This window comes from Crinia signifera, chromosome 1, assembly GCF_055691185.1.
Source record: "Crinia signifera chromosome 1, ASM5569118v1, whole genome shotgun sequence".
In the NCBI taxonomy this organism is placed as follows: Eukaryota; Metazoa; Chordata; class Amphibia; order Anura; family Myobatrachidae; genus Crinia; species Crinia signifera.
The window spans coordinates 312,992,169-313,020,083 of NC_139217.1; the positions used below are offsets into that span (position 1 = coordinate 312,992,169).

The window sequence follows — 27,915 nt, forward strand, 5'->3', positions numbered from 1 at the left end:
TAATTAAAAAGTACACTTCAGCCCGCAAAAAATGAGCCCTCACCCAGGTCCGTAGGTGGAAAAATAAAAAAGTTATAAGCCGCAGAACATGGCGACGCAACGCAAATTAGAAAAACCGTAAAAGTTGCGATTTTTTTTTTTAGTGGTAAAACATAACGAAAACTATATAAGTTTGGTATCGCCAGAATCGTAACGACCCATAGAATAAAGATAACCCATCATTTTAAACGAACTATGAACTCCAAAAAAACCGTAACCAGCGCAAAATTGTGCAATGGCGTTTTTTTTTTTTTTTACCCCACATTGAATTATTTCCTGATTCCCCAGAATATTATACGGTATAGTAAATGGTACCATTACAAAGTACAACTTGTCCCGCAAAAAAAAAGCCCTCATGTGTCTATATAGCCGGAAAATTAAAAAAGTTACGCTTATTTGAACGCAAGGAGGAAAAAAAAAAAAAAAAATACCTTAAAAGGCAATGTCGTGAAGGGGTTAAACAATTTAAAATCGGATACCATCGTGTATGGCATACAATGCGATACGATTTTAAAAATTGTATAAGCACCCTAATGGGTGCTTTCAATGTTAAATGGCCCCCCTTTAAGATTCTTAATTGTATAAGCACCCTAATGGGTGCTTACAATGTTAAAAGCACCCCCCACTCTCAACGCGTCCTCCGACCTTTTCATACCCCCACCATCCACATCGGCGTGGAGTTGATTTTAGATATAGTGTGGCAAGCGCAGCGAGCCCGAAGTGTGGTGAGCGCAGCATGCCCCGCGAGGGGACGTGGAATATATGTAAAGTAATACGAGTGCGCTCGCCACACTATATAAAATAAACTCCACGCCGACGTGGATAGTGGGGGTATGAAAAGGTCGGAGGACGCGTACTGCCGTCACTCGCCACGCTTCGGGTTGGCATTGATAGCGGGGGTGGCGTGGGGGTGCTTTTAACATTGTAAGCACCCATTAGGGTGCTTATACAATTAAAAATCGTATAGGGGGGCCATTTAACATTGAAAGCACCCATTAGGGTGCTTACACAATTTAAAATCGTATCGCATCGCATGCGGCTATATGGCATGTGATGCGATACAATGCATAAGATGCCATACGATTAAAAAACGTGGGCGCCGTGCTAGGAAACAAGTACCCCAGAGAATATTGTTTCACATGGTTTAATGTAGGGTACACACCGGAACGACCATGATCGTGCGATGATTTCCTTGAAATCGTACGATGGTCGCATGATCTGCAAACTAAATGTACCCAATCCAATGTAGATGGACAAATCTTTAGTGCAGAAGGTAAAAGATCAAAAGTGACCAAATGACAAGCGGGGATGTGCATTAGATTGGAATCGCATTGAAAACATGCCCAATTCTGCTCTTTTTACATACAAATCGGTCAAAATCAGATAGAAATTGGAGGGAATAGAGGGAGTATTGCTGCAGAGTTGTCCTTCTGGAAGGTTCTCCTTCCTCCACAGAGTAACACCATAGCTCTGACAGCGACCATTGGATTTTTTGTCACCTCACCGAGTAGGGCCCTTTTGCCCCGACCACTCAGTTTAGACGGCTGGCCAGCTCTACGAAGAGTCCTGGTGGTTCTGAACTACTTCCATTTTCGGATGATGGAGGCCACTGTGCTCATTAAGAAATTCAAAGCAGCAGATATTTTTCTGTACCCTTCCCCAGATTTGTGCCTCAAGACAATTCTGTCTCAGAGATCAACAGACAACTGCTTTTACTTCGCGCTTGGTTTGTACTCTGACATGCACTGTCTAGTCTGGGACTTATATAGGCAGGTGTGTGCTTTTCCAAATCCGGTCGAAACAAATGAATGTACCACAGGTGGACTCCAATTAAGCTGTAGGAATATCTCAAGGATGATCAGTGGAAACAGGATGCACCTGAGCACAAGTTTGAGCTACATGGCAAAGGCTGTGAATAATTTTGTACATGTGAATTCTTAGTTTTTTTTATTTTTAATAAATTAGAAAAAATTTATTTAAAACGGTTTTCATTATTGGGTATTGTGTGTAGAATTTGCGAGAAAGAATAGGAATTTATTCCATTTTGGATTAAGGCTGTAACATAACAAAATGTGGAAAAAGAAGTGCTGTGAATACTTTCTGGATGTGCTGTGAATACTTTCTGGACACAAAAGCAATCTTAAGTGTTTAAGAAACATATATTAATTTTGTATATATTAGATTAAGAATTCTCAAAAATTGCTCAATTTTGAGTTTTCATTGTCAATAATAACTCGGTTTAGTTGATAAACCATTTAACAGCAAGTGCAGAATCATTTGCCAGCCACACCAACATTATTTTTGGGGGGCAGTTAAGAGGCCTAAAAACTCATATGCCACCAACTAGTCTTCGAGACGAGCATTTTGTCATGTCGACATTAAAAAGTCAAAACCAGTATGCTGAGATGGTTGGAATGTTGACAATAAAGCAACAGTACATCACAGTAAGTTTAGGCTGCAGTTATGGATTAGGACTCTAAAACCACTATGTTGACATGTCTACTGACAATCATTTTGTCATTGTGTGTGTGTACATTCTGGCTTTTGCCATTACATACTTTAGGGGTGTATCTCCTTTGCATGCGCATGACCGATTTACACTAAACTATGCTAAGCAGTTACTGAAACATTTTCCAAGATTTCACATGTGAGTTTGAAACGGTTAGATGTGTAAAGACTAACATATGCAAATGGAAGAATAAGTTTTATTTAGTCATGAAAAACTAACAACATATGGCATTGTACAGCAGTATTTATACTCTGCAGAAAAGTTAGTGCTTCTTAGAAAATAATCAAATCTCCATCAGCGATGTGGAAAATGCCTGATCATCGTCCATGTTCAGATTCAGAATTCCTTTTTCCCTTCTTACCACCCTACAGAGACAAATAAATAGGAACTAGCTTAGGACTTTCTAGATAAATAAAACAAAATTACATCCATTAAAATATGAACAAGCAAGTAATAAACACGTATAAAATAATAAAAGTCAAAAGTTAGCAGAATTAAGGGCTAACGAAGACACATCCCAGCGCATGCTGCCACAGGTGAAATCATTTGATGTCCCTGACCATTAAATAAAAAAATATATATTGTAGTTATCGATCTGGCGCTGCCTCTGCTGCAGGTCACTGTTCCTCTAGAACCAGGACTACAAGCACTGGAATGGTAGAAACAGTTTTAAAAGAGAAGGATGAAGATTGTGTCCTGCGCTGATTATTCCAATACCATATATTCTTCTTTTTAAAGAAGAGGAAGTTCTGAGAAAAGGAAGGGGAGATATTCCTCGTATGTGCCGATCCTCAAATGATATAGGATATAGGATATATTTCTCCACATTTTTCAAGTTACATGAAAAGGGAAACCAATATAAAGGATGGTCAGTGGAGTGTATAGATTATATTGTCACTCTATGAGCCAAAAGAGAGGGACAACAAGTCACCCCTGAATGATATATATATATATATATATATATATATATATATATATATATATATATATATATATATATATATATATATATATATATATATATATATATATATATATATATAGTATAAAGTAAAATAAAAACCTGGATACGTATATGGGCGCTATGAGGACTACTCCTACTCTAATAAAAGGTTGGTCACGTTGCTAACATCTTTAAATAGTATACAACAATGAAAGAGACTGAAGAGAATAATTACATGACCCTCCAGTGCCCGCAACATTTCACCACCATACAGCCATACTACACTGGGACGCCCAACCACGTCCAATCTTGGAAGCTAAGCAGTGTTAGGCCTGGCCAGTACTTGGAAGGGGCACCTCCAAAGAAGACCAGGTGCTGTAGTCTAAGGTTGAACAGGGACACATATATGGAGGCAACCATGGAATAAACCTCATCAGGTCCATACAACCGTACCTATATTGCCGTAATGCCTATTGAAGTGTCCCCTATATCCAATTGTTAGTCGGATTGTCATACTGGATTAATATGCAAATACAATGCTTAAAATAAAAATAATGAAATTATGGCATGGTTTCTACTATCTTCTTTGCTATAGGAGGCATCCCCTCCCTAACAATATTTACCATGAAACATCGTATTTCCCTAACACGGTATCTCTATTTATTCATTCATTTTATTATTCAATGAATATGTTCCATTTGATGTATGTATTTATTTATTCTCTTCAAAAATATCACTACCAGCCCGTCTGTCATTAAGTATTTTTTGCCGAGATCAGTAATGCACTAAAATTATGTCTCCCTCTCCTTATGTCAATGGTTTAAAACTACATATTCATGAGCACTTACAAGGATTGACACGCATGAAAGAAATGTTGTATCCATAAGAGGTCGCCTAGCAACAACATGACTCCGTTGCGGCGAAGTAGGAGACATCACGTGACCTCCACAAGCCGCTTAGAGGAGCTAGATACCAGCCAGATGACAGACCCGGCTGACTGCACGAACAACACGCAGGCACACTGTTCTCCTGGGTGACGGCGGATGTGGGGCGGATGTGACGTCCCGCCCCGCTGTTCCGGACCCACGAAAAACAATTAAACCAATTGACTTACAATTAACTTATTTACGCTAACAGGATAGCGGGCTCCCTATACCCCAGCCATGGACTACCTTTTTATTTACTAAATATATTATGATTGACCTCCTATATATACTCATGTACTCGCTCACTGTTATAGTTTCTAATTGAGGGACAGGAAGTGATGTAAGCTTGTCTCATACTATAAATATCAGCTCCTACCAGTTTGTCCACACCCCCTGAGGAAGTCTGTTTAGACGAAACATGTCGGGCAGCTTTTAATCCTGTCTCCTCACTAAAAGCTAAGCGATTTTCCATATCTTTTACCTCTATTTTTATGTTCCCGCTTTTTATGATTACATAATTGTATAGGCAGTACTTTTACTTAGCCAAGCTATTTTTATGGTGTTTGCAGCATTTTAGTTACTCTCTTTTACTGCTGAGCACATATACATATTTTTAGCATCATATATTCTTAGAGTGCACTGTCATCCCCATTTGTGTTATTTATTGTATTTATTGCGTGATGTATTTGACCCCCCTTTTTAAAAAAAATTAAATTTCTGACAATTTTTGAAAAACCTCATTTTTTATTTTTTATTTATTAAGTAAAACCGATCGCCGAGTTCCAAAAACACATATACATATACATATATATATACATATACACACACACATATATACATACATAAACCCCCATCAAGGTTTCTTTAAATCCCATCTAAGGAAGTGCTCAGAGTGATGTCTTTCTTTTATAAATATACACCTCAAGGGAAAGGTAACTATATGATGTGCTTACATATAGTTTCTTTGTTGGAATCACGTAATAGTATCTTTTTGTCCTCTCCCCGTCTGTTAAGACTTATATCACCACTCCCGTGTTAACACAGACATACATGCATATGTTTCTTACTTGTGGCTTACAGTGAACAGATGGAATCAAAGCATATCTGGGTATCTTTGGATCCTCAAATTGGTATTGCAGCATATGTGGGAAAATCATATAAATCCTAAGTTACCCAGATATGCTTTGATCCCATCAGTGACAAATCGACCCTGTCGGTTTCCGCTCAAACGGCTCGGCAAGTCGCCGAAGTCATTTGCAAAAGGGACCTGCACATGCGCATAAAAAAACCATACGCAGTCCCCAACCATCAGAATGGGGCCGAATTCACCCCATTCTGAAGGAATTAGAATCATCTCCTTAATTTGGTGCTCTACCACAGCAATTGATCTAAACTGGTCATTCTCCTAAATCAAAGCCTCAAGAGCGGTGCCATATGCAGCTATTTTTAACCTGGGATCCACTGGTTCTTGTAATACAACACCACAAATCTATTAAAATATATTAAGTTGGTCACTTTGACAGTGGAGAATGCAAAAACTGGTAGACCAATCAGAAGCCAGAACCAAGGAGCTTGGGAAAAAGTGTTTCAAGTACAGTCTCCATCCTGGGGAACCAACAAGCCCTATCCTCTTCCACTTTATAGTGAAGGAGGCAGCAGAAAGCATTATGCTGCTACACTGTGGGAAATTCTCTTGCAGTTAAATTTATAACTACCATAGTACCAGGATATGCAGATGTTCTGGGGCCTTGTCCCTGGTCAAACTATGTGTGTTCTTAGGAAAACAAAAATAGACCCTATTTAAAAAAAAGGTGTCAATTGCTTATTTGTGCTTTTACAGAAAAAGAAATTCAAGAAAGCGTAAGAATTTCATCTATTCACAATTAACCCATTCAGTGGCAATCCCGATAATTTTCTGGGCTGTGCCTCAGTGTCTGGCAAGCCCGGAAAATTCTCGTGACTGCCACTGTTTAGAGCCAGGCAGCGCTGCTGAATTCAATCACTGAACTCAGGCAGCTTTGGCGCTGCACGGCTCCTCCCCCCCTCCGCCGCACCTCCCCTCCCCCCTCTGGGTTTTCTATTGAAGTCCCCGGCTTATGACCAGCTGGCTGCCGGGGACGGGGTGCGCAGGTCCGGGTAGCCACTGATTGACCCAGGGAGGCAGTGTTTTTTTTTGTTTAAAAAAAAAACAACAAAAAAAAACATTGAAGGGGTTAAGTAGACAAAAAATAAAAAAATACAAAAAAAAAATATAAATAAAAAAAAAATGGAGCTTGAGAGGTAATTTTAAATAAAAAATATTTTTGGATTAAATAAATCCTTTTATTAAATCCGGGGTGCATCATTGTTACTTCCAAAAAATGACATGTCATTTTTGGACTAATTAAGCAAATGAAAAACTTCCAAATGCCTAATAAAGTCATTAAGAAGGGGGACTGAGTGTCCTGACAATTTAACGTTAAAATAATAAATTGCCCTACCATCTTTAGTCTTTAGGTGCCAGTGGAAATAGTGTTTACTCTGAAACGTTAATTTAGAGTTTCTTATTGGTTTGCAAAATTAATAAGCAATGCTAATTTGAGGGGTAAACTGGACTGACCACTCAGGATGCATAAAGCCCTTACAAAATCTTGCTGTTGGCTCACAAATGTCTAAATACACCCCCGCTTATGAAAATAACAAGCTAACCCTTATTGTTCAGTGTACAGCAGTCTTAATACTGCTCAAAAAATGTGTAACCTGCTTCTGAAAAAATTCCTGGAGAATTAACCTATGTTCTACTTCTCTGGAGAAACATAATACAGGTTGAGCATCCCTTATCCAAAACGTTTGCGACCAGACGCATTTTGGATAACAGATTAGTCCATATTTCAGAATATTTTTTTTTATTAAATATTTTTCTTTATTGAAGCATGACATAGATGCAGGCCCGGCGTCACCACTAGGCAGGTCTAGGCATTTGCCTAGGGCGCCGGCCACTGGAGGGTGCCAGTTTGCAGCAGGAGGTGCCCATGGAGGGGAGTTGCACTGGCGGTGAGTGGCACCGCAACTCCCCCGCCCCCCCTGCAGCCGCCTCGCTACCCCTGGTATTACTTAGTGGCGGTCGCCGCATCACCTGACGCTACCACACCCCCGAGAAGGAATGCTGCGGCGGGTGCAGTCACCGGCACCCCCCTGTACATCGGCCGGGTGAGCACCGGAGCGCTGCTCTGGTGCCTTACACTGGCACTGCATAGATGCATAATACAATATATGGTCCTTGTAAATTTGTGTACAATAAAGATGAGCGAGTTCCAGCATATGTTTCGTGGCAATTTCTTTCATTACAACCAACCAATAAAAGTGAAAAAAAAAAAAAAAACACTTGGATCCGCACCTACACCATCCCCAGCTTCAACTGAAGAGTAATGCTATCAGAAAAAGCGATATGAGTGTATATCATGTCACAGCGAGTGATATTGGGGGATCCTGTTTATATACATACACACACACACACACACACACGTGTTTCATACCACAGGGTGTTATTTTGGAATATTTTTATATTTCAATTATGCATCTTGCATTTATGTTGTATAAACATATCAAACACATGAAATACACACAACTATATTTTATTTGTGCGTGAAACAAGGTTTCAAAAACATGTTTGTGTACTGTCTCAGGCACCGAGTTTGAATGCCAAGCAATCATTTCCCTGCACATATTTAGTGGCAGTTACATATTATAGCCCCAGTAGGTTTTATTTATTTATAAAAAAAAAAAAAAAAAAAGTATGGGAACTATGGTTTTCAGGATAATTTGGATAACGGATATTTGGATAAGGGATACTCAACCTGTAGATAGATGGAGATATATCCAGAGAAACATTTTTAATCTGGTTGTCCGGAAATGCTCATAAATTTGTGTTCTGAAGTATAATCAGAAATCCCGCAAACATACCTGGTATTTCACCAGCTCAGCTTGAAGAACCTTGACTTTTGATCTTTCTTGCTCTAAAGCAGCATGTAGAGCAGTGACCTAGAATATACATAATTGAAACAAAGTAAAATCTTTTTAGCAGCATGGAGATAATCCAAACCAAAAAAACACCACCACACACAGTAACTATATGCTGTTCTATAAATATTATTCAGTTTTCTGAGGGCCTCGCAACATCTGAGCATGTTTATACAGAATATCTTTTCTACCAATTTGGTCAAAAAAACACACAAAAAAACAAAAAAAAAATTTCTATAGATAATAGCCACCATATGCATGCCAACAACAATGAAGGATGCAATAAAACAAGCACAGAAAAATAACCATTGGTGAAAAAGTTTGCATCCAAAAAGACTATAAATTATAACTTTAAAAAGTAATTTCTTATAGGGATATAAACAGTAAAACTATGTTTGCATTCTTACCTGCAAGGTTAACTCATTCTTAATGGTCAACAATTCATCCACTTGCAGAAGTATTTCGGCTTTGTCTTTCACTTAAGTTAGAAAGTGAGAAAATTAGAAAGAACATAAAAAGGGTATATTTATCAATCATTTTACTTTCTCATTATTTCAGTTTTGGCAAAACATACTAAATGGGCAGTTGGAGGACAATTAAAATTTTTCTTCATGACCTTAAATATGTATATTTTATTTATTAAACATACTTTTAATGGGAAATGACATCTGCTTTATAGTGTGTACACACGGTTCGATATGGCTTCCGATGTTGACGATATCGTCAACATCGGAAGCCATATCGCATACATATCGCATACTGATTGTATGCATTGTAAGGGCTTCCTAGCCCGATGCGCGCTCCCGTTTAAGGAGAGATCGGAGGGGAGATAGAGTGGGCAGCACACTCTATCTAGCACAAATCGCAAGCATCGCAAGCATATCGCATGCATCGTATGTGCCTTGCGATATGCTTAAGATGCGATGTGCTATACGATTTCCAGGGCCCTGTCAGTCATCCTGTTGTTAAGTCAAAATCGCTTAGTCAAAATCTTAAGCAAATCTTAAGGCACATAGGAAATCGCATAGTAAATCAAATAGGAAATCGCATAGCAAATTGTATGGTAAAAAGTCAAAATCTTAAGCATATCTTAAGGCATATCTTAAGGAGTAGAGAAAAAAAAAAAAAAAAAAGGGAAAAGTAAAAATCGGACAAAACATCGAATCGTACATCGGATCGCACAGAGCATCGAACCGTGTGTACACACTCTAAGAGTTACTAAAATCAAATTGTAAAACAAAGTGGAGTGAGCCCTGCGATAACATCAACTTCAGATGGTGTTACTAGGGTTTTACCCAGCTTCACCTATTTTAGCTGAGCCTACCATATCTGCTGGCTGGGAAAGCAGAGGATTGCCTGTGATCAGCCATGGGTGTCTGATAAATCATAGTGTGACCACAGTGTGTAAAAAAAAAAAACCAACAACAACCAAGCAAAGAGATATATATATATAGAGAGACCCCAAAAAACGAATCATCCAGTAAAATCACAACCAAAAGGAATTTTTAACCTTTCCAAGCACACACTGAGTGAGGCAGAAACAACACTTCTAAATAGGGGCCTATCCTTTGCCCCAACAGGAGGAATGAACAAATTCGAAACTTACATTGATTTGAACAAATTTGTGAGAAAATTGACATTAAAAAGACATTTCGCCAGGAAAAAAAACGCCAGCATCCAGAACTACGAGAATCAATCAAAATCAGGACTAAAACCGGTATCGAAATATTATCCCCTAGAATCAAAAGGGAATAACATTGGGATATTCTATGATTTAGTTAAGAAGGACCTTTGTGACAAAGAAATAGAACCCATCACACACAAAAATCTATCAAACTCAGAGAGAGAAGCATTAAAGAAACTCAAGGATAACCCTGATATCATCCTGAAACAAGCTGACAAAGGGGGAGGTTTGGTCATTATGGATCGGGAGGCCTATGTACGCGAAGCAAACAGGTTACTGAATGACAAGACCTCATATATGACTCTGAAACAGGACCCAAAAGAAGGTTACATTGAAGAACTCAGAATACTGCTACTACAAGGCCTACGGGACAAAATAATAACCAAAGAAGAGTATCAATACCTTATGAGGTCCAACCCCATCACCCCTATATTCTATTTCCTGCCAAAGATTCACAAATCTTTAGTCGATCCACCGGGACGTCCAATAGTGGCAGGAATAGATTCCCTGACCTCTAATCTCTCTGAGTATGTAGATATTTTTTTACGCAAATATGTGATGAACCTACCCGCATTTTTAAAAGACACAACCTCAGTTTTAAATCTTTTTAGAAGTTTCACATGGAAGGATTCTTTTTACTGGGCCACGATAGATGTCCAGTCGCTGTACACATGCATAGAACATGAAGTTGGAATCAAAGCATGCAAGGAATTCCTGGAGGAGGACGACACAATCACCCCTCAACATAAAACTTTTATATGTGACATCATGATGTTTATTTTAAGTCACAATTATTTTAAGTTTTTAGACCAGTTTTTTCTACAGAGATGCGGTACAGCGATGGGCACTATCTTTGCACCAAGTTTTGCAAATCTTTTTATGGGGTACTGGGAAAAACGTTTTATATACACAGACCATGCTTTTAAGGACAATGTCAAGTTTTACAGAAGGTATATTGATGACATTTTAATCGTGTGGGAAGGCGATGAAGCTATGTTTTCCGATTTTTTAAAATACATCAGTAACAACCAAATGAACCTCAAATTCACGTCAAGCATTAACAAAACCCAGATCGAGTTTCTGGACCTAATATTGGTAGGTGAGGGTACCGAAGTACACACAAAGAATTTTATCAAACAAGTTGACACAAACAGCTACCTCCACTATAAAAGTAATCACTTACGGAAATGGAAGGAGAACATTCCGTTCTCCCAGTTTAACCGCATTAAAAGGAATTGCAACAAGGAAGAAGAATGTGCCACCCAACTTGAATTGTACAAACAAAGATTTGAAGAAAAAGAATACCCCACCGAAGTGTTAAATAATGCATTATCTAAAGTTAACAACATCCAAAGAAATGACCTACTGGAATACAACAAAAAAGAAGAGAGGAAGGAAACAGTACCGTTCATCACCACCTATAATCAACACGAATGTAAGATTAAACAGAGCCTTAAAAGACATTGGAACGTACTCCTGATGGATCCCACCCTGAAGGACATCTTACCACCAAACCCCCAAGTTATATTCAGAAAATCTAAAAACCTGAAGGACATCCTAGCACCAAGCCTTCTAAAGAATCCACAAACAAATACAGGAATCAAGTGTGTAGGCTCATACAAATGTGGGAAATGCAACATATGCAAGTTCGTTCATCCAAACAGAAAAAAGTTCACTAACTACAATAACACAAAGGATTACACCATAAAAGATTTTATCAACTGCAACACAAGCTCAGTAATTTATCTTCTGGAATGCCCTTGTAACCTGAAGTATGTTGGGAAAACTAAGAGACCGCTAAAACTGAGGATCCAAGAACACAACCGAAATATCAAGAACAAGATTGACAGCCACGCCATTTACAAACACTTTGAAAGTCACCACAACGCCAATCCTGATGGACTAACTTTTAAGGCAATCGAATTGGTCAAAATGGGACCTAGAGGTGGAGATTTGGCGACAAGATTATCCCAGAGAGAAATGTACTGGATCTTCGAGTTGGATACCATGCATCCACAGGGTTTCAATGACAGCTACGAAATAGCACCATTCTTATAAGGTCAAAAACGTATCACTACCTTCTTTTACTGGCACTTCTCCTATTACAACCTATGTACACTCTTTTAAAATCTTTTTTAAATTATTAATAAAATAAAGTCTCTAAACATCTAAAAAATTGTCATGGCTTTTATCTACAGTCATACCACACTATGTGACGCCCAATCTCGTCCGATCTTGGAAGCTAAGCAGTGTTGGGCCTGGCTAGTACCAAGAAGGGAGACCCCTTGGGAAAACCAGGTGCTGTAGTGACGAAAATGACGACTGACCTTGATGTTAATATATCAGCTGTCCTAATAAAATCACCAATTATCCTTTTCTAAACCCACACTATTAACTATTCTCATTTATTAAATATCATCACCTCTCATAAATCTATCTTCACGTATAATCACTATCCATCTATATACACCACAGCTAGAAATCACATGTATATATGCACATACTAAATAAATATTATTGTCTAGTCCTCACGCTTCTTGAACATCACCTTCCTTTTTCTTTCCAAAATACACCTTTTAATTCTAAATGAATTTGAAAAATCCTGTTATTCATGCATAAATACCTAGAATAATTTCACTACATTAAAATATGCAGACCTTTATCTAAATTATCCATCTAAATTGGAGTATCCTCACATGTTGTTTCCATAGGCACTAATATGTGCAACTCTACTGAATTATAGATTTTATTATCCACGGTCCCCTTTTTTCACATAGAAGTAAATTATATCCCTGATTAAATGCCTCAACAAAGATGGCCGCCGCAATGTACTGTATTATCAATGTAAAGCACTATAGCACTTTATTCAGAACACTAACGTTTGAAAAATCCCCCATTAAGTGTACTATATAAGCGCTGAATACACAGATACGAAAGTATGTTTTATATATTCACGATGTCCCCCTTTATCTGCTTTTTTATATATCGCGGAATTCATCAAGCTACCTCCACAAAGATGGCCGCCGTACAAAATCAATCCTTCTAAACAAGCTACTAAGATCCACTAGAAAATGGCCGCCGGCACCCAGTGAAACGGACACTCTATCCTGAGAATGCCTAGGACTCTATCTGGTCGCCAGACGGTCGGCGCATGCGCAATGCGCAAAGAAGGTCAAAACGAGCCTTATACAAACTTGGACATGCGCAGTAGGACTGCCTGGATGCCGGAAACGTGGCGGAAGTGCCGCGAATTACCGTTTTATATGCTTTTAGGACTTATATAAATGTTTATATTTATTATCTGTTCTTTATGAACCTAGCGATTGTCTGATTACATGTAGCCAGTAATATTTACAGCACTTTGATAAAGAAAATAACTGTTTTAATAGCCTTATAGCCCTGCATACCAATTTATCACAGGAAGTGATGTCATATAGATAGGAGACAGACATACAGGTATAAATACCGGTCTGGTCTCAGTTGCCTGTTACCCCTTGATGAAGTCACATCGACGAAACGCGTTGGGCAACCTCTGATCTCCATCCTTTTTAAGTTAAGCAAATCTCCTTTATATCTTTTTATTTGATTTTAGGAAGATTGTGTTTTTATTCTACTCCAGTTTTTCCTTGTATTTTTGTATTTTTTATCTTTATATCTTAAAAATTGTCCTCCCTTTTTTATACGTATATATTTTTTTGTCTTATATTGTCATCTAAAATAAATATTTTTTACTATATCCAGCTCAGCAATTAGTCGCCGCTATCTTTATCTACTTCTTTTATTAGATATATATATATATATATATATATATATATATATATATATATATATATATATATTTTTTTTTTTTATACACACACATTTTTTTTTTTTTACACACACACACACACACACACACACACACACACACACACACACACACACACACACATATATAGCAGCAGAATCTCGCCTAAACCTTGTTAGAGGGATAATTGAGAAAGGAGGCGGCACTCCAACGGATTTGGTAAAGGTGAAAATATATTTGAGCAAATTTTACAGCATAATTACAGTGCAGCCGACAACGTTTCAAGACCTGTGCGGTCTTTTCATCAGGTTATGCATAAGGTGCAAAGTTGTAACAAAAACCACATACAAACATACTTTGCACCTTATGCATGACCTGATGAAAATAAATATATATATATATTTTAAACGCTATAGATTTGCAACTGATCCTATGCTCCTGCTGTGATCTATGTTTATATTTGGTTAAATCTGTCTTGTAACTATTTGGTGCTAACACAGTAGCCCCAGACTCTCTCCACTATACTCTGCCTCCAGCCACAGAAAGCCAGCAAGCTATGTCAAAAGTGAGGAGAGGGAAAAAAAGAGCGGCACACACGCAGACGCACAACCACATTAAAGCCTTCAGGGAACTGCTAGATAGCAATTATCCCCACAAGCAAAGTGCATCAGTGTAGGCACCTCATGCCCCATATGTACTTGAAGAAAATGAGTTAACCAGGTAAGAATACAAATCCTGTTGTTTTTTTTTTTCATCCACTAGAGGGCACAGATGCACTGGGATGCCTCTGTGCTGCGCTGAGAATTTAATGCAGAAAGGCCACATCCAAGGAAACACAAAAGGCACAGAAACTAATAAAAAGTATGGCCAGAAGACCCCATGGCAGCTTTACCAAGCTGCTCTGCAGAAACAAAAAACTGAGCCGCCCAAGACTGTTCCACTAACCATGCGTAAGCAGTAGTCCCCACAGCAGGGTCAGAAAGGACCACTTTAGCATAAGCCCGGAGCATAGTAAAATGAAGGAACTGGGCCAAACGGTGAGCCTCATTTGTGTAAGTAAACAGGAACTCTGTACCTGACACTTTTTAAAGAGGGAACTCCCAAAATTGAAAGAGCACTGCGCTGCCAAAGAGTTTGGTACCTGGGAGAAGCAACCACAAGCTCATTTTGGATGTGAAATCTAGCAGCAACTACTGATAGGAAACAAAATCATGCCCAAAAACAGTTTTGTCATTCAGAAAATTCTGAAGCCGTGAACACAGTACAGTTATATGTGATGGGAAGGAGGAAGACAATCTTCCATGAAAAACAACGAATGTCCACTATATTGAAGAAGCTCAAAACAGACTCTCTCTGGATCCAAATAAAGTGCAGAGTGCAAAATTGGCAGTTGTGGGCAAAGATGCTCAGCCGCTGACGCGTTTCACTGTCATGCAGGACAGCTTTTTCAAAGGTATGGAGCTTGCTTATCAGACAAAACAGACAAGCAATCTCCATACCTTTGAAAAAGCTGTCCTATATGACAGTGTAACGCATCACAGGCTGATTATCTTTGCCAACAACTGCCACTTTGCACTTTATTTGGATCCAACCAGCCACCACAAAATTGGAGGACTTTTCACCATTTGCCCCAAGTCACCCAACGTGACACTTGGCTTGTTTTTCACCACCATAAAGGAAGATATCGCTGCTATGCAATCCACAGGTCAACTTTATCGTTAAATATATCATATTACAACATCCTGAACTCCGTTGGATTTTGTGTCAACCAATGTGACACAAATGGTCTTTCCTGCATCATTTTAGGGGCGGTATACATAGGAGCGGATCCTTAATTCTTCATAAATGCATGTGGCACTTTATGGGCAATATTAATTTGTTTTATTATATGTCTAATTGTTACATTGTGTGCACAAATAAATATTAATTTTTTAACTTATTGGTTTTAACTCATTGGTTAGCGCCACTATCCTTCTCTTTTTTGTTTCTCTCAGACTGTTCTGTAACTCCATGTTCCTATACAGAACAGAAGCAGCAAAGCAGAGTGACACCACAGGTAGTAGAGAGGAACTGCATGGTTTTTAAAATTTGCAGTGTGCTAGATATGCACGATATTGTTATTGTGCATACTGTTCATTTAAGTCGCATAGTTTGTACCAGCTTAAGGTGCAGTTTAAACCACAGGTAGCACCGGAAGGATTCTTTGCATCAGCATATGCTAGATCAGGGATGCTCAAACTATTTTGCTCTGGGACCCCATCAGACAATAAAAATTATTACAGGACCCCAGCAAGTTACTACTGAATGGCCGCCACATGTGTGGTCATTGAAGTGAACTGACCGCCAATGTGACAGGGAGGCAGTGGGTAATGGGGGGGGAGATAACGGGTGACAGGGGGATGGAAGAAGGAAGTAGTGGGTGTTTACTTAATGATTTATACCCTGTCCCCTCTCCACAGCAACATAGTCATGACCCCATGCTGAGGTGGTTGGGACCCACAGTTTGAGAACCGCTGAGCTAGATCGATCAGCTCAAACAAGTATTCCTGCATACATCACATCCCCTATTATCAGTGAAAAGGAACCTTGGCACACCAGCTGTTAAACTACACAGCCCAGCATGTCCTGCAACAATTTTAGCAAGGCCAAATATCAAAACTGTAGCAGGGCATGCTGGGATGTGTAGTTCAACAACTTACCAAGGTTCCTCATCACAGCCCTATATACACACACAAGCTAGAACCCTCCCTGTGACCACAACAGTCCTCCCAGCTCCCTAAACAAAAATACCAAAGGACTTTATTCAGCGTGTGATAGTTAAAACATGTTTTTTTGTGACTGCCTCCCTTTGTCATACCTGGCTTGTAACTGGAGGTGTGCCTTCATGGATAACATAGAAAATCATAGGTATATATTGTAAAGAATGGCCTGATCGTGCAGATAATAAAAACCCAAGTGCCTTGGAGCATCTAATTGTTCCACAAAGCACACCCAAATACAAAAAGGTCTATTTTCCCATTTTAAAACTTAAAAATATATGTAAAAGCTACATTGCTGATGCAGTTTTACTAAATTAGAAGACATTTTTTTATTTATTTTTTTTGCAGTTGCAGCCAATCAAAAGCAGTGATCAGGTGTGGTGTGAGTAGCAACTGTCTAATGGTGTGTACACACTGAGATTCCCTTGCCATTCGACTGCTATACAATCTTTGGTAACTCTGTACTTTTTACATACAATTCATCCTATCTACATTCGATTTGCACTATATAGTCATAGCTGTCCTGTCTGAGTTCTGATTTGTGCTCGGGAGCGTAAGGTAAAAAACCTATGCAATCTGCATACTATCTGCATGCAATTTTGACTACATAGTGAAAATCTCATTCCCCGGGATGCCAATCCCGGGGCATTTTTTTCAATCCCGGGATTCGGGATTGAAAAATGCTCAATCCCGGGAATGGCATCCCTAATAATAAAAAACGCCCTGGCCGCCAACTATTTACTTACATTTGCGGAGCGAGGTTGCTGAGTGGGCGGCCGGGCTGATTGGGTGGCTGGGAGCCAGGTATGCTGAGTGGGCGGGCAGGAGGGCTGCTGGCTGGGATCCGGGAAGGCTGGGTGGGCTGGACGGACGGCTGTGCCCTGTGCAGCGTGACCTCTGACCTCGTCACGCTGCGCAGTGCTGCACTGACGGGTAAGGGAGAAGCCGGGCAGCATCTGAGCGAGTGCTCAGACACTGCAAGGAATTAGACTGCGCATGCGCAGTCTAATCCCGAAATCCCGGGATTGAAAACTCCAATTTCCGGGATTGAAATCCTGGGATTTTGGGGGCCAAATCCTGGGATCCCGCGAATTGGCCACCCTAATTGTACCGTGCGTACACAGCATTAATCCAGACTTATATAAGTAGAGTCAGGGGCCTGCATTTGAAACTTTGGCAGCCAATCTCAATTTACAATGTCTATACGGCATGGTCACATCCACTTCCTGCGATTCAGAAAAAAGTCACATATGCGAAACGAGAAAAAAAAAAAAACGCAAATGGAGCCCGAAAAAGTCGGAGATTACATTTACTATAGAATCTGGATAAGGCCTCTACATTTATTAGGTTCCCACAGAACAAATAGCAGCTTATACCATATAATTCTAGTGATCTGGAAACATTTCACACACACAGTGTGATTAACAAATCTTGGTTTGTTGTAAGAAGCACCAGCATAAATGTGTTCCTGTGGGGAAATATGCAGCCACAAAAGCTTCAACAGAATTTACCACATTGAAGAGCTTAAGTAGGACAAAACGTCTTATTTGTTCCTGCCGGCAAAACAGCTATTTACATTAACAAAGAGCTATAATCAGTTTGTAAACAAGAGAGCTATTTACATTAATCAAGAAAAAGGCTATATTCCATTTGCAAAAAAGAGCAATTTATTGTTTAAATAGAAACCATAGAACTATATAAACAGACAACAAACATTAAAAGGAGCCAGAACCAATATTCATATACATACATTTGCTATATAAAAAGGAGACTTTATACAATTTCTTCCAAGACAAAAGCAATGCAGCACAAAATAATTACCACCACAAGACCAGGGTGAGGTCTCTCCAACAGCACCAATGACCATAACACAACACTGCTGCACTGTCGCACCAAGGTGACAACTTGTATCACAAGAAAAGGACCAGAAATCCATTGTGGTAGCACATATCACTGAGGGAATATAGTATACTTTCCAAATAAAAATATAGAAATTTGCAGGTCCGGATTTACTCGGATTTAACCGGAAGTCAAAACGGGTTCATATTGGCTATCCAGCTATAACAGGTTTTGGAGCAAACACATGTGACAGCATATAGTTAATAAGATCCCGTTTTGAGTTCCGGGTAAATCCGGACCTGCACATGTCAAAAATAATGAAAGGTCACATTGATGGCCCTTAACAGGTATATACACGCAGAGGTCTCCCCCCTGCTTCCGCCCCCTCATCATCTGTACATCCAGGCCAATGACTTCATGGACAGAGGGGGGACCCAGTGACATCACTGAACAATATTGTTAACGTGATCAGTGTGTATGCACTACAGCATTCACTCATGGGACCTTATTCTGGTTGACTTGCAAGGCTGCAAATTTCGCAGGCTAGCGAGTCCCCAGACCCCCCCCCCCCCTCGCATACATGATACACTGCACAGCTGCGAATGGATGATTTGCATAATCATCCGTTCACAGCCTTGGGTGCGGGGGAGAAATCATTCGATAGTCGGAGACCATCAAATGATTTCTCCAGTGCTCACAGATCTGAGACCTCTATGGTCGCTCAGCGTGAGGAAAGCGCACATCCACTGCCCGCCCAATCAGGGAATTTCCATGGGAACGCCCATGAAACGCTGGGCGTTCTCATGGGTGAAATCCCAGGCCAACCACCACACGCCCAGACGTCTGTGTCTGAGTGTGGTGTGAAGGTGCGGGGGGGGTTAAATCAGAATCACCCCCATGGAGCGAATCGTCGTGTGTATGGGCCTTAATACAAGATAGGAGAGCTCAGTGGATTTTGATTACCCATTTTGTAAAAAAAAAAAAAAAATTTTATATGAATTTAAATCATTGACAAGAACTACAAAGAGTTGTTTGGAATTTTATAGAGCATGCAGTGCCCTCCCTACAGGTAAAAGTATGTGCCCTGCATTGCAGGGTAATATGCACCCACACACTTCTTTCACATAGTGGGCAACACCAAATTAATGAAGAGATCTTTCCCAATCACAGGATTCCCTGATTTTTCTGTGGAGCAGTAATCAGATAACAGCTGTCCGAGGCACCACCCTTAAAAGAAAGAAACCACTTACTTTCACCTTCTTGCAGCATTTTTAGAACTTGAGCATTCCTTGCTTTCACTTCTTTGTATTTTGCCTTTTTTTGGGACAGCACAGAAAAAAAAAAGAAAGTCAGCCACATATTAATATAGAATTGTAAAAAAAAAAAAAAAAAGTCTACTTAATAAAATCATAATATTCCACACCTCCCACTGAGAAATTATTCTTTTCAGAAGTTGTATCTCTGTATCTTTCTTCTCTATTTCCACCTTGAGTATCTCTGTTCGACCATCTTTCAGGACAGGTTCCTGGGTGTCAAAACAAATAAAACTGCAGTGACGTCTTTTTGATTAGCACTTTTATTATTGAGCATGTCTTTGGTTTAATATGAGTTTAGACGTAGGGGTATAGTCACTGTCAGACAGAGGCGGAATATAGTCCACCAGTTTGATCTTCCGTCAGGATGCTTTCTGCTAGGAAAGCATCCCGAGTAGGTGGAATAACGGTACTTGTTTCCTAGCACGGCGCCCATCGCATCACAGACCATAAGGCATACGATGGTATGCGATGTGATGTTACGCGATGGCAGTGGATGTTATACATCGCGAGGGGCGGCGGTACGCGTCCTACGACCTTTTCATACCCCCACTATCCACGTCGGCGTGGAATTGAGAATAGAATAGTGTGGCGAGCACAGCGAGCCCGAAGCGTGGCGAGCGCAGCGAGCCCCGTGAGGGGACGCGGATACCTTCACAGGTAAACGCGTCCCTTCGCGGGCTTCACAGGTATCTGCGTCCGCTCGCCACACTTCGGGCTCGGTGGCTCACTGCGCTCGCCACACTATTCTATTCTCAACTCCACGCCGACGTGGATAGTGGGGGTATGAAAAGGTCGTAGGACGCGTACCGCCGCCGCTCGCCACGCTTCGGGTTCACGTTTATAGTGGGGGGGTGGCGTGGTGGTGCATTTAACATTGTAAGCACCCATTAGGGTGCTTAACATTGTATAAGCACCCATTAGGGTGCTTATACAATGTTTAATCGCATCGCATCGTATGGCATTGTATGCCATGTACAATGGCATACAATTTTAAAATTGTATGCCATCGTGCACTATCGTACGATATCGCATCGCATCGCATACCATCGTATGCGTTATGGTATGCGATGCGATGGGCGCCGCCAAAATACACAAGTACCAGATAATTAACCATAATGGGTGCTTAGTATGTTAAATGCACCCCCCCAACGGCACCCCCACTATCAACGCCAACCCGAAGCGTCGGCGTGAAGTTGATTTTATATAGTGAGGCGAGCGCAGCGAGACACCGAGCCCGAAGCGTGACGAGCCCCGCGGAATACATGTAAAGTAATTTGCATGCGCTCGCCACACTTTGGGCTCAGTGGCTCGCCACACTATATAAAATCAACTCTACGCCAACGTGGATAGTGGAGGTATGAAAAGGTCGGAGGACGCGTACCGCCGCCCCTCGCGGGCTCGCCACGCTTCGGATGTGAGGAATACTGTATAAGACTGTGTGCATTTTAGCCTGCACTAGGGTGTATCTGCCTCAACTATGCTAGAATACATATGAGGTGTGGCTATTAAACAACCAGACTTAAACCATACTGCAGAGCGGAATTAACCTTTGACTATCCCAAAATGGTGATGTGTAGTAAAAATGATTATTTGAAGTAGATTTTCAGTTGAATGGAACAAAATTCCCATCAAACCTTTCCATATGATGACAGAGACTTATGGGGCAGATTGTATGTCATGTGCACCAGTGTTTGAGTGGCACAAAATATTTATTGTCAGTCCTGAGGATGTTGAAGATTATGAACATGCGGTAACAGTAACAGCTAAAATATACTTAATATAATTAAACGTAAAAATACAGCAGTCACATTGTTTAATACTATAGTTACACCTTGTATACATTCATTCACCCAACATACCGAACTGTGATCTGCTGATGGAAAACTTTCCATTACATCGGGAAGTGGGATTTGTTCTTTTCGCTTTTCTTTAAGAACTATTTTCGTGACATCATCTTCAATTTTACTGAAAAAACCACGGTCATGTGGTAACATCGGAGGGGATTTTGCTTCCTGCATAAAAAAATAAAATAAATCAAGTAAAATAAAAGATCTGTTTTTATAGTAAGCAAAACAAGTAAGGATATTCTTACACCAATTTCTAGACAGAAGAAATATTGTCTATATTACACTTCATTGGTAAAAGTCAAATAATACTTTCAGCATATTTTAAAGGACAGAGCTGCAAAATCAAAATGACATCACAGTCACCAACTATTAAAGATGCATTTAATAGGAATTCCTTGGCTTTAACAAAAGTCCCCAAAGTAAAATTACAGTTTAATGTTCTTTAGAAAATTAATACATTAAATTTAACAACATCACAAAACATTTATCCTTCATCTTTGTTAGCACTGCAGAAAAATAGCATTTACATTATTAACATTTTGTACTCACCTCTGGTTTTTTAGTATGCTGTTCTGAAAAAAAAAAAAAAAAAAAAAAAACATATATTTTAATTACCAGCACAAATGTCTAGGCAACGCTCCTTATTAATATCTTATCTCACGTTTGTTTGTTGCCCATGTATATGAATACATTTCTAAATCATGATGACAGAGGTTTGTCAAATACTGACTGGTCCGCTACAGTCACCCATAAACGGCCATGTGACCAAAAAACAAGCAAAAAAGAAAACACTAACTCTGATGGCATTTGCAGAGCTAGTGATACCGGTAAGAAGAGAAAGTAAATTCTGTCTAATAAAAGAGATCGCCTATCATGGTAAAAAAATAGGAATATACATGTTATCTTCTTATAAACAAATAACAGACATCTGTGAAATTAAATTCAGGTCTTTTGGAGGCTGTACATGAAAACTCCCGACCAGACTCCTCTATTTCACTTATGTTTAACTGCTTCATGAATGGCCAATGTATATTAATGCAATATATGGGATTTCATGGTTATTGTCCTGTAAATATTGCACTTGATGCTAAATCCTTATCTGTAACATAGGTTTCTGCAAAGCGTGCGATTGCTATGAGTCCCAGAGGCTAAGGGGAGCCTGGACCCAGGTTATAAAGATGAATACTAATTACCTTTTAACCAACTGGGTCTGACCTATTGCCCAGCCTGAATTGTGTGACATTACATTTTCAAACAGAGGGGTCTGTGTAGTGCAGTGAGGGCTACCCTTGACACTCCAGCTGTTGCTGAACTACACATCCCAGCATGCCTGCATCAGTTTTACTATTTGGCCATGCTAAAACTGATGCGGGGCATGCTGGGATGTGTAGTTCAACAACAGCTGGAGTGTCAAGGTTAGCCATCACTGGTGTAGTGGATGTTACAATGTTAAGGGGGTATCGTAACTGTTCATAATCTGATCTGTTTATTGTAATGTGGAGGATACTATGAGGTTACATAATAAAGAACTGAGGCATGCTAATGTGGAACAGTAGGAAAAGGGGGCGCTGTATGTCATAATATGAACTGTGGATACAATATTAATGTGTGTGCATAATGTGTACTGGAAATCCTACAAAGTGACATTATGTAAGCTAGGGAACTACAATGGTTCAGAAAATAAAACTAGGACACTACTAGGGAGCATCATTTTAACTAGGGCACAACTATTCTCCAGAAGCTGAACTTGGACAATATTATGGGGCGTGCAATTTGTCGGGAGACACTTAGCAGTAATTAATAATAGCAACAGGGGCCTCTTCATTATGTTGCCATGGGCCACCCAAAGTTCTGGTTACGCCTTTCTGTAATACTGTGTTGCAGAGAGGAAAAGGAAACCTACACAATGTAATAAAAAAGTTGATGGAGCTATAGATTGGCCTAACTCTAAAACGCAGTATAATACTAGAGCTGACCGTAGTAATTTCACTGCAAACAATAACAAATAAACACACATTTGCACCTCACAGTGCTACAAGGTTCGTTTAAAAAAAAGTGCAACTTGTACCAACTCTAAATCATGTCCATCATTTGTACTCCGCCTATCCCCTGTACATGTGTTAATGTGATCACAGGGCTGGTGCAGAGGTCCCTGCTGTAATGAAATTTAATGGAGTAGACCCATTTTATACTGTGCCCATGTGCATTGTTTTTCAGTTGGCGCTCGGAAAGGACGACATCTCAAAAGCACCAGGGTTCCGGCTCTCCCAATGCTGTTAACGTGACCCGGGTCACCAATTCACGCTCCCTCATTACCTGGGTCCCTCCTGCATCAAATATCTTGATCACTGGATTATTTTTCATGGACCCTTTTCCACTGAACCGCAACCCGGGTTATTGCCTCAGTGGAAAGGGGTATTTTTCTCATAACATTACCAGTATTAATGCTATATTATAGGAATACATTTTCTGAGAGTCACCTTCTGACTGGAAGTCTTTTAGGGATACTGTGAGAGGTTTGTCCTTTCCTTGGTTATTCTTTCTTTTATCTTTTTTATTGCCGACTCTTTTTGACTGAGGTGACGCATTTCCTCCACTATCATTTTCCTGAAAAAAAAAAAAAGTTAACATACTATTAAAGCAAGCAATATTTCCAAAAGGTTTGGATGATGCCCACTTGACAATGATTATCAGATTGTCTGGGGGAATTGGGGTCGCAAAACCACCCCTAAAAAACAAACAAACAACAAAAAAAAACACAACAACAACGAACCTTCTCTAACACAGAAAGCAAAACTACAGTATCACTAGAAATAGAAGAATTACCTATAGTGTTACTTATGTTCTATATATTTCGGTTGGGTGTTATGTTAAATGAATGTACTATTATATAGTATTAAATGCAAATGGACAAGACAAATCATATCTATATTCACCACCAACCATACAGTACTTGCCAGAATGTTAGACATTCTCCCTGAAGTAGTAGCCATCTCCCTGAATGCAACTTATCCCATATAATATATTTAGAAAAATAACTAAAACACAAAGATTCTCTTTGAATTGGCCTTACATCAGTTCAGGTCTGCCATTGATGGGAATCCTACCAACTAACCAGTAGCATCCTATTATTATTTTTTTAAAGAACCATATTTTGTGAAAAATAGAATGCATACAAAGTAATACAATATAGAAAATATGATCATCTGTTTGCACAAAAGGAATTTTGCCATACAAATAGTAAAATAAAATAAAAATTAGGACAAAAGCAGCAACAACAACTAGTCCCCCCTCCCCCACATAACTATCTAGTATCAGTCAATATAAATTGCCCATTATTTATGATAATGTTGAACTCAGTTTCGATTTCTGGAAGGGTCGCCCTTCTATCCATATACAGCAGCTGCAACAAGGCCACCTTAACTGCAGTCAAAAAAAGGAGGGGCAGGAGCAGCCCAGCACCTCAAAATGACTATTTTTGCAACGGTCACCACAATCGTCAAACAAAGGAACAAGTTCAGCCTTACGTGATTGTAAGTTCCAATTCCAATAATTACCAATTAATATGGCTAATGGGTCTTTCGCCAAAAGAAGATGACATTCATCATTACCAAACATTGCCTTGTCCCAGAATTCCCACAAATGATAAAACAAAGAATGTGTAATTTTATAGTTCAGACATAGGGCCTGATTCAGACCTGAATGCAGGGTTGTGAATTTGCAGCTCTGCTGATTATTGGATGGCCACGGTAAGCTGTGCACACGCGTGAACTGTCTATGTGAAGGCAGCCAGCGACGGCTAGCCATCACTGGCTGCGTGCAGGGTGATTGACACACTGCGGCCGTTTGGGGGCGGTAACCCTGCGTTTTCTGAGAGTGCCCCAGAAACTGCAGGTGTTTCCTAATCAGCGGTCTCCTTCTCCCCACGGCCACCACAGCACCGAATAAGTCCTGGCTTACTTGGCACTGCGAACAGAGGGTGTAAAAGCCATTGGAAGGTAAGTGATTGCAAATGGATTTTCCCTCATGTGCACAGCTATGAACGAATTTGCAGCTATGCACATGGGCAGGAATTCGCTTGTGCGGGGTTTACCTGATCTGGCCCATAGTCACAGATCTCCTAGGATGAAGAATTTCCTTTGTGATTGAGAGATATATGCACGATGTAACATTTTTATATACATCTCTTAGAGCAGGGGTGTCAAACTCAAATTCATCGGGGGCCACATCAGCAGTTTGGTCACCCTCAAAGGGCCGGTCCCCCAAAAAGTACAAATGACAGAAAACTTGTACAAGGTGTACTTTAAAGCAGTATGAAACAGGACATGCATATAACAATGCGATAACAAAAATGGTGGGCCATCAAACGCAGAGCTATGCTGCAGAAATTTAATTCCACATCCAGTACTAATTATATTGAGGTGCAGGGTTCAGTGGTAGACAGGGACAGAAGGTACAGAGCTGCCTTAGGGATGCTAGAGGAGGTGACACCATTTTGGGAAAGACATTTTAATATGGGCTAGCAAGATAGACACGCAGTGACTAGAGGAGAGCATGGCCTGGTGTGTAAATGTCACCCTCAGTGACAGAGATCCCCACGTACAGCGACCAGCCCGAGCTATACGCTACTAACCTATTTCAGTCAGCTGCCTTGCACACACGGTTACCGCTACTACCAGCAGTCCAGCACGGATCGCCAGCTGCGTGACGTCCCAGCAACCAACCCCGCAGCTCCGGCGAGCGAGTGCACGCGGGGTGGGTGAGAGGGGGTGGGTGAGAGGGGGTGGGTGAGAGGGTGGCCTAGGCAGGAGCTGGGACACACTGCCCCTGCGTGCTATCTCCTCGCGCGGGCCACATGACTAGGTCTGGCAGGCCTTGTGTTTGACACCCGTGTCTTAGAGCATGGCCAAATGGAAATTTTTTTATATTTTTTCCATAGGTTTAGTCAGGAGATGGCTGCAGGAGATTGAATACCCCCCTTAGTTGCAATGGTAGACCACATTTTGTCATGATCAATCAGCATTAAAGCATAATAAATATATTTAAGTGTGAAAGGACTAGTGGAGCTCAAAACAAAGATTGAAACATCCTATTTTAAAGAATCTGCTCTTTACTTTATAAGATTATTGACCATGTCTCAGTACCACCTTGTGGTGGGGATGGAATGGTGTATCTTATCAAATAGGAGGAAGCTCCTTGGATTTTTAATCTGGACACTTTACACCACATGGTCTGAATACACATTTCTTGGAATATAAAATAGGGTTACTTTTTTTTCTTTTTTTTTTTTCAAATTTAATAAATGAAATTCTTTAATATTTAAAGTATTTCTTTTATACTTTTGTTACCTGCTCATTTGTTTCCCTTTGTCATATTTTAACTATTTTTTTGTATCCTTTAGTTTCCTATAACACTTCTGTCCTTCACTTTCCAGTGTCTGCCTCTAGGGTCAGCGTCTATAGTTGGTAGAGAAACCACCGGGCGACCTGAGCGATGACATCAAGATGCGCTGGTCACGTGGTTCTCTGGTTATGTGATCCCATTGGCAGCATTGCTTTGCGTGTACACTTCATGATCACAGTTTTTAAAGCACTTCATTTTTTTTATTGTTTAGGTTTTCCTGATAAGGCACGCGTTGCCTTAAAATGTTGAAGTAAATTAATACTACTTTTACTTATCTGTATTGCCATTTTCTGTATTTCCCAGTGTATGATATATAAATCAATGGCCTGCGTGCCTTTGCTATAGAATTCTGGAGTGCCGGTCCTTGTGTGTGATATATATGTCCACCTTGTCACCGCATTCCTCCTTAATCTTTGTTACAGTTCTGCCAAACAGCCCCTCTTGGCACCCAGTGTCCTGTAAAAATCTAGTATCCAGTATTTTTATTTTTTACCACTTTCTTTCCTAAAATGAATCTTCATCAAAGCACAATGTAACTAGGATAAACGAGGAGACTGTGCCGATTAGATTAGAATATAATATGTATGTAATGTATACAAATGTAGCCATAGCTTTTTCCAAAACAAGTTCTGTTCCATAAGCAGACTCAGTCAAACAATATACATGTGTCATATCAAATTAGCAGTCTTCACGTGCATCCTATTTACATTGCATATACATCTTTAGGGGATGTTTTCACTATATATCTAAAACGCTTTTCCAAAAATAGGCAAGAATGTACCAAACAGGTATAGAGTGCACCTAGATTGTGTGTGCTTATACACACATTCTTCATGCTGATATAGCCTTTGTTATGTTCCTAAC

General features: G+C 40.0%; 1 protein-coding gene and 1 pseudogene across 3 annotated transcripts in view; one reads left to right on the forward strand and one right to left on the reverse strand.

Annotated features, from left to right (window-relative positions):
• Positions 1–2,728: 2,728 nt before the first annotated feature.
• Positions 2,729–27,915, reverse strand: part of GKAP1 (G kinase anchoring protein 1) — a 48,923-nt gene continuing 23,736 nt past the window's right edge. For all 3 annotated transcript variants that reach the window (XM_083186279.1, XM_083186275.1, XM_083186270.1), the window contains 8 exons: positions 24,129–24,255; positions 22,198–22,220; positions 21,661–21,813; positions 19,909–20,010; positions 19,736–19,799; positions 8,824–8,894; positions 8,360–8,437; positions 2,729–2,913 (listed from right to left, as the gene is read on the reverse strand). In XM_083186279.1, coding sequence (XP_083042405.1) covers positions 2,866–2,913; positions 8,360–8,437; positions 8,824–8,894; positions 19,736–19,799; positions 19,909–20,010; positions 21,661–21,813; positions 22,198–22,220; positions 24,129–24,255 — 666 coding nt within the window. In that variant the 3' untranslated portion in view covers positions 2,729–2,865. The remainder of the gene's footprint in view (positions 2,914–8,359; positions 8,438–8,823; positions 8,895–19,735; positions 19,800–19,908; positions 20,011–21,660; positions 21,814–22,197; positions 22,221–24,128; positions 24,256–27,915) is intronic.
• On the forward strand, positions 12,291–12,410 carry LOC146037044 (5S ribosomal RNA; annotated as a pseudogene).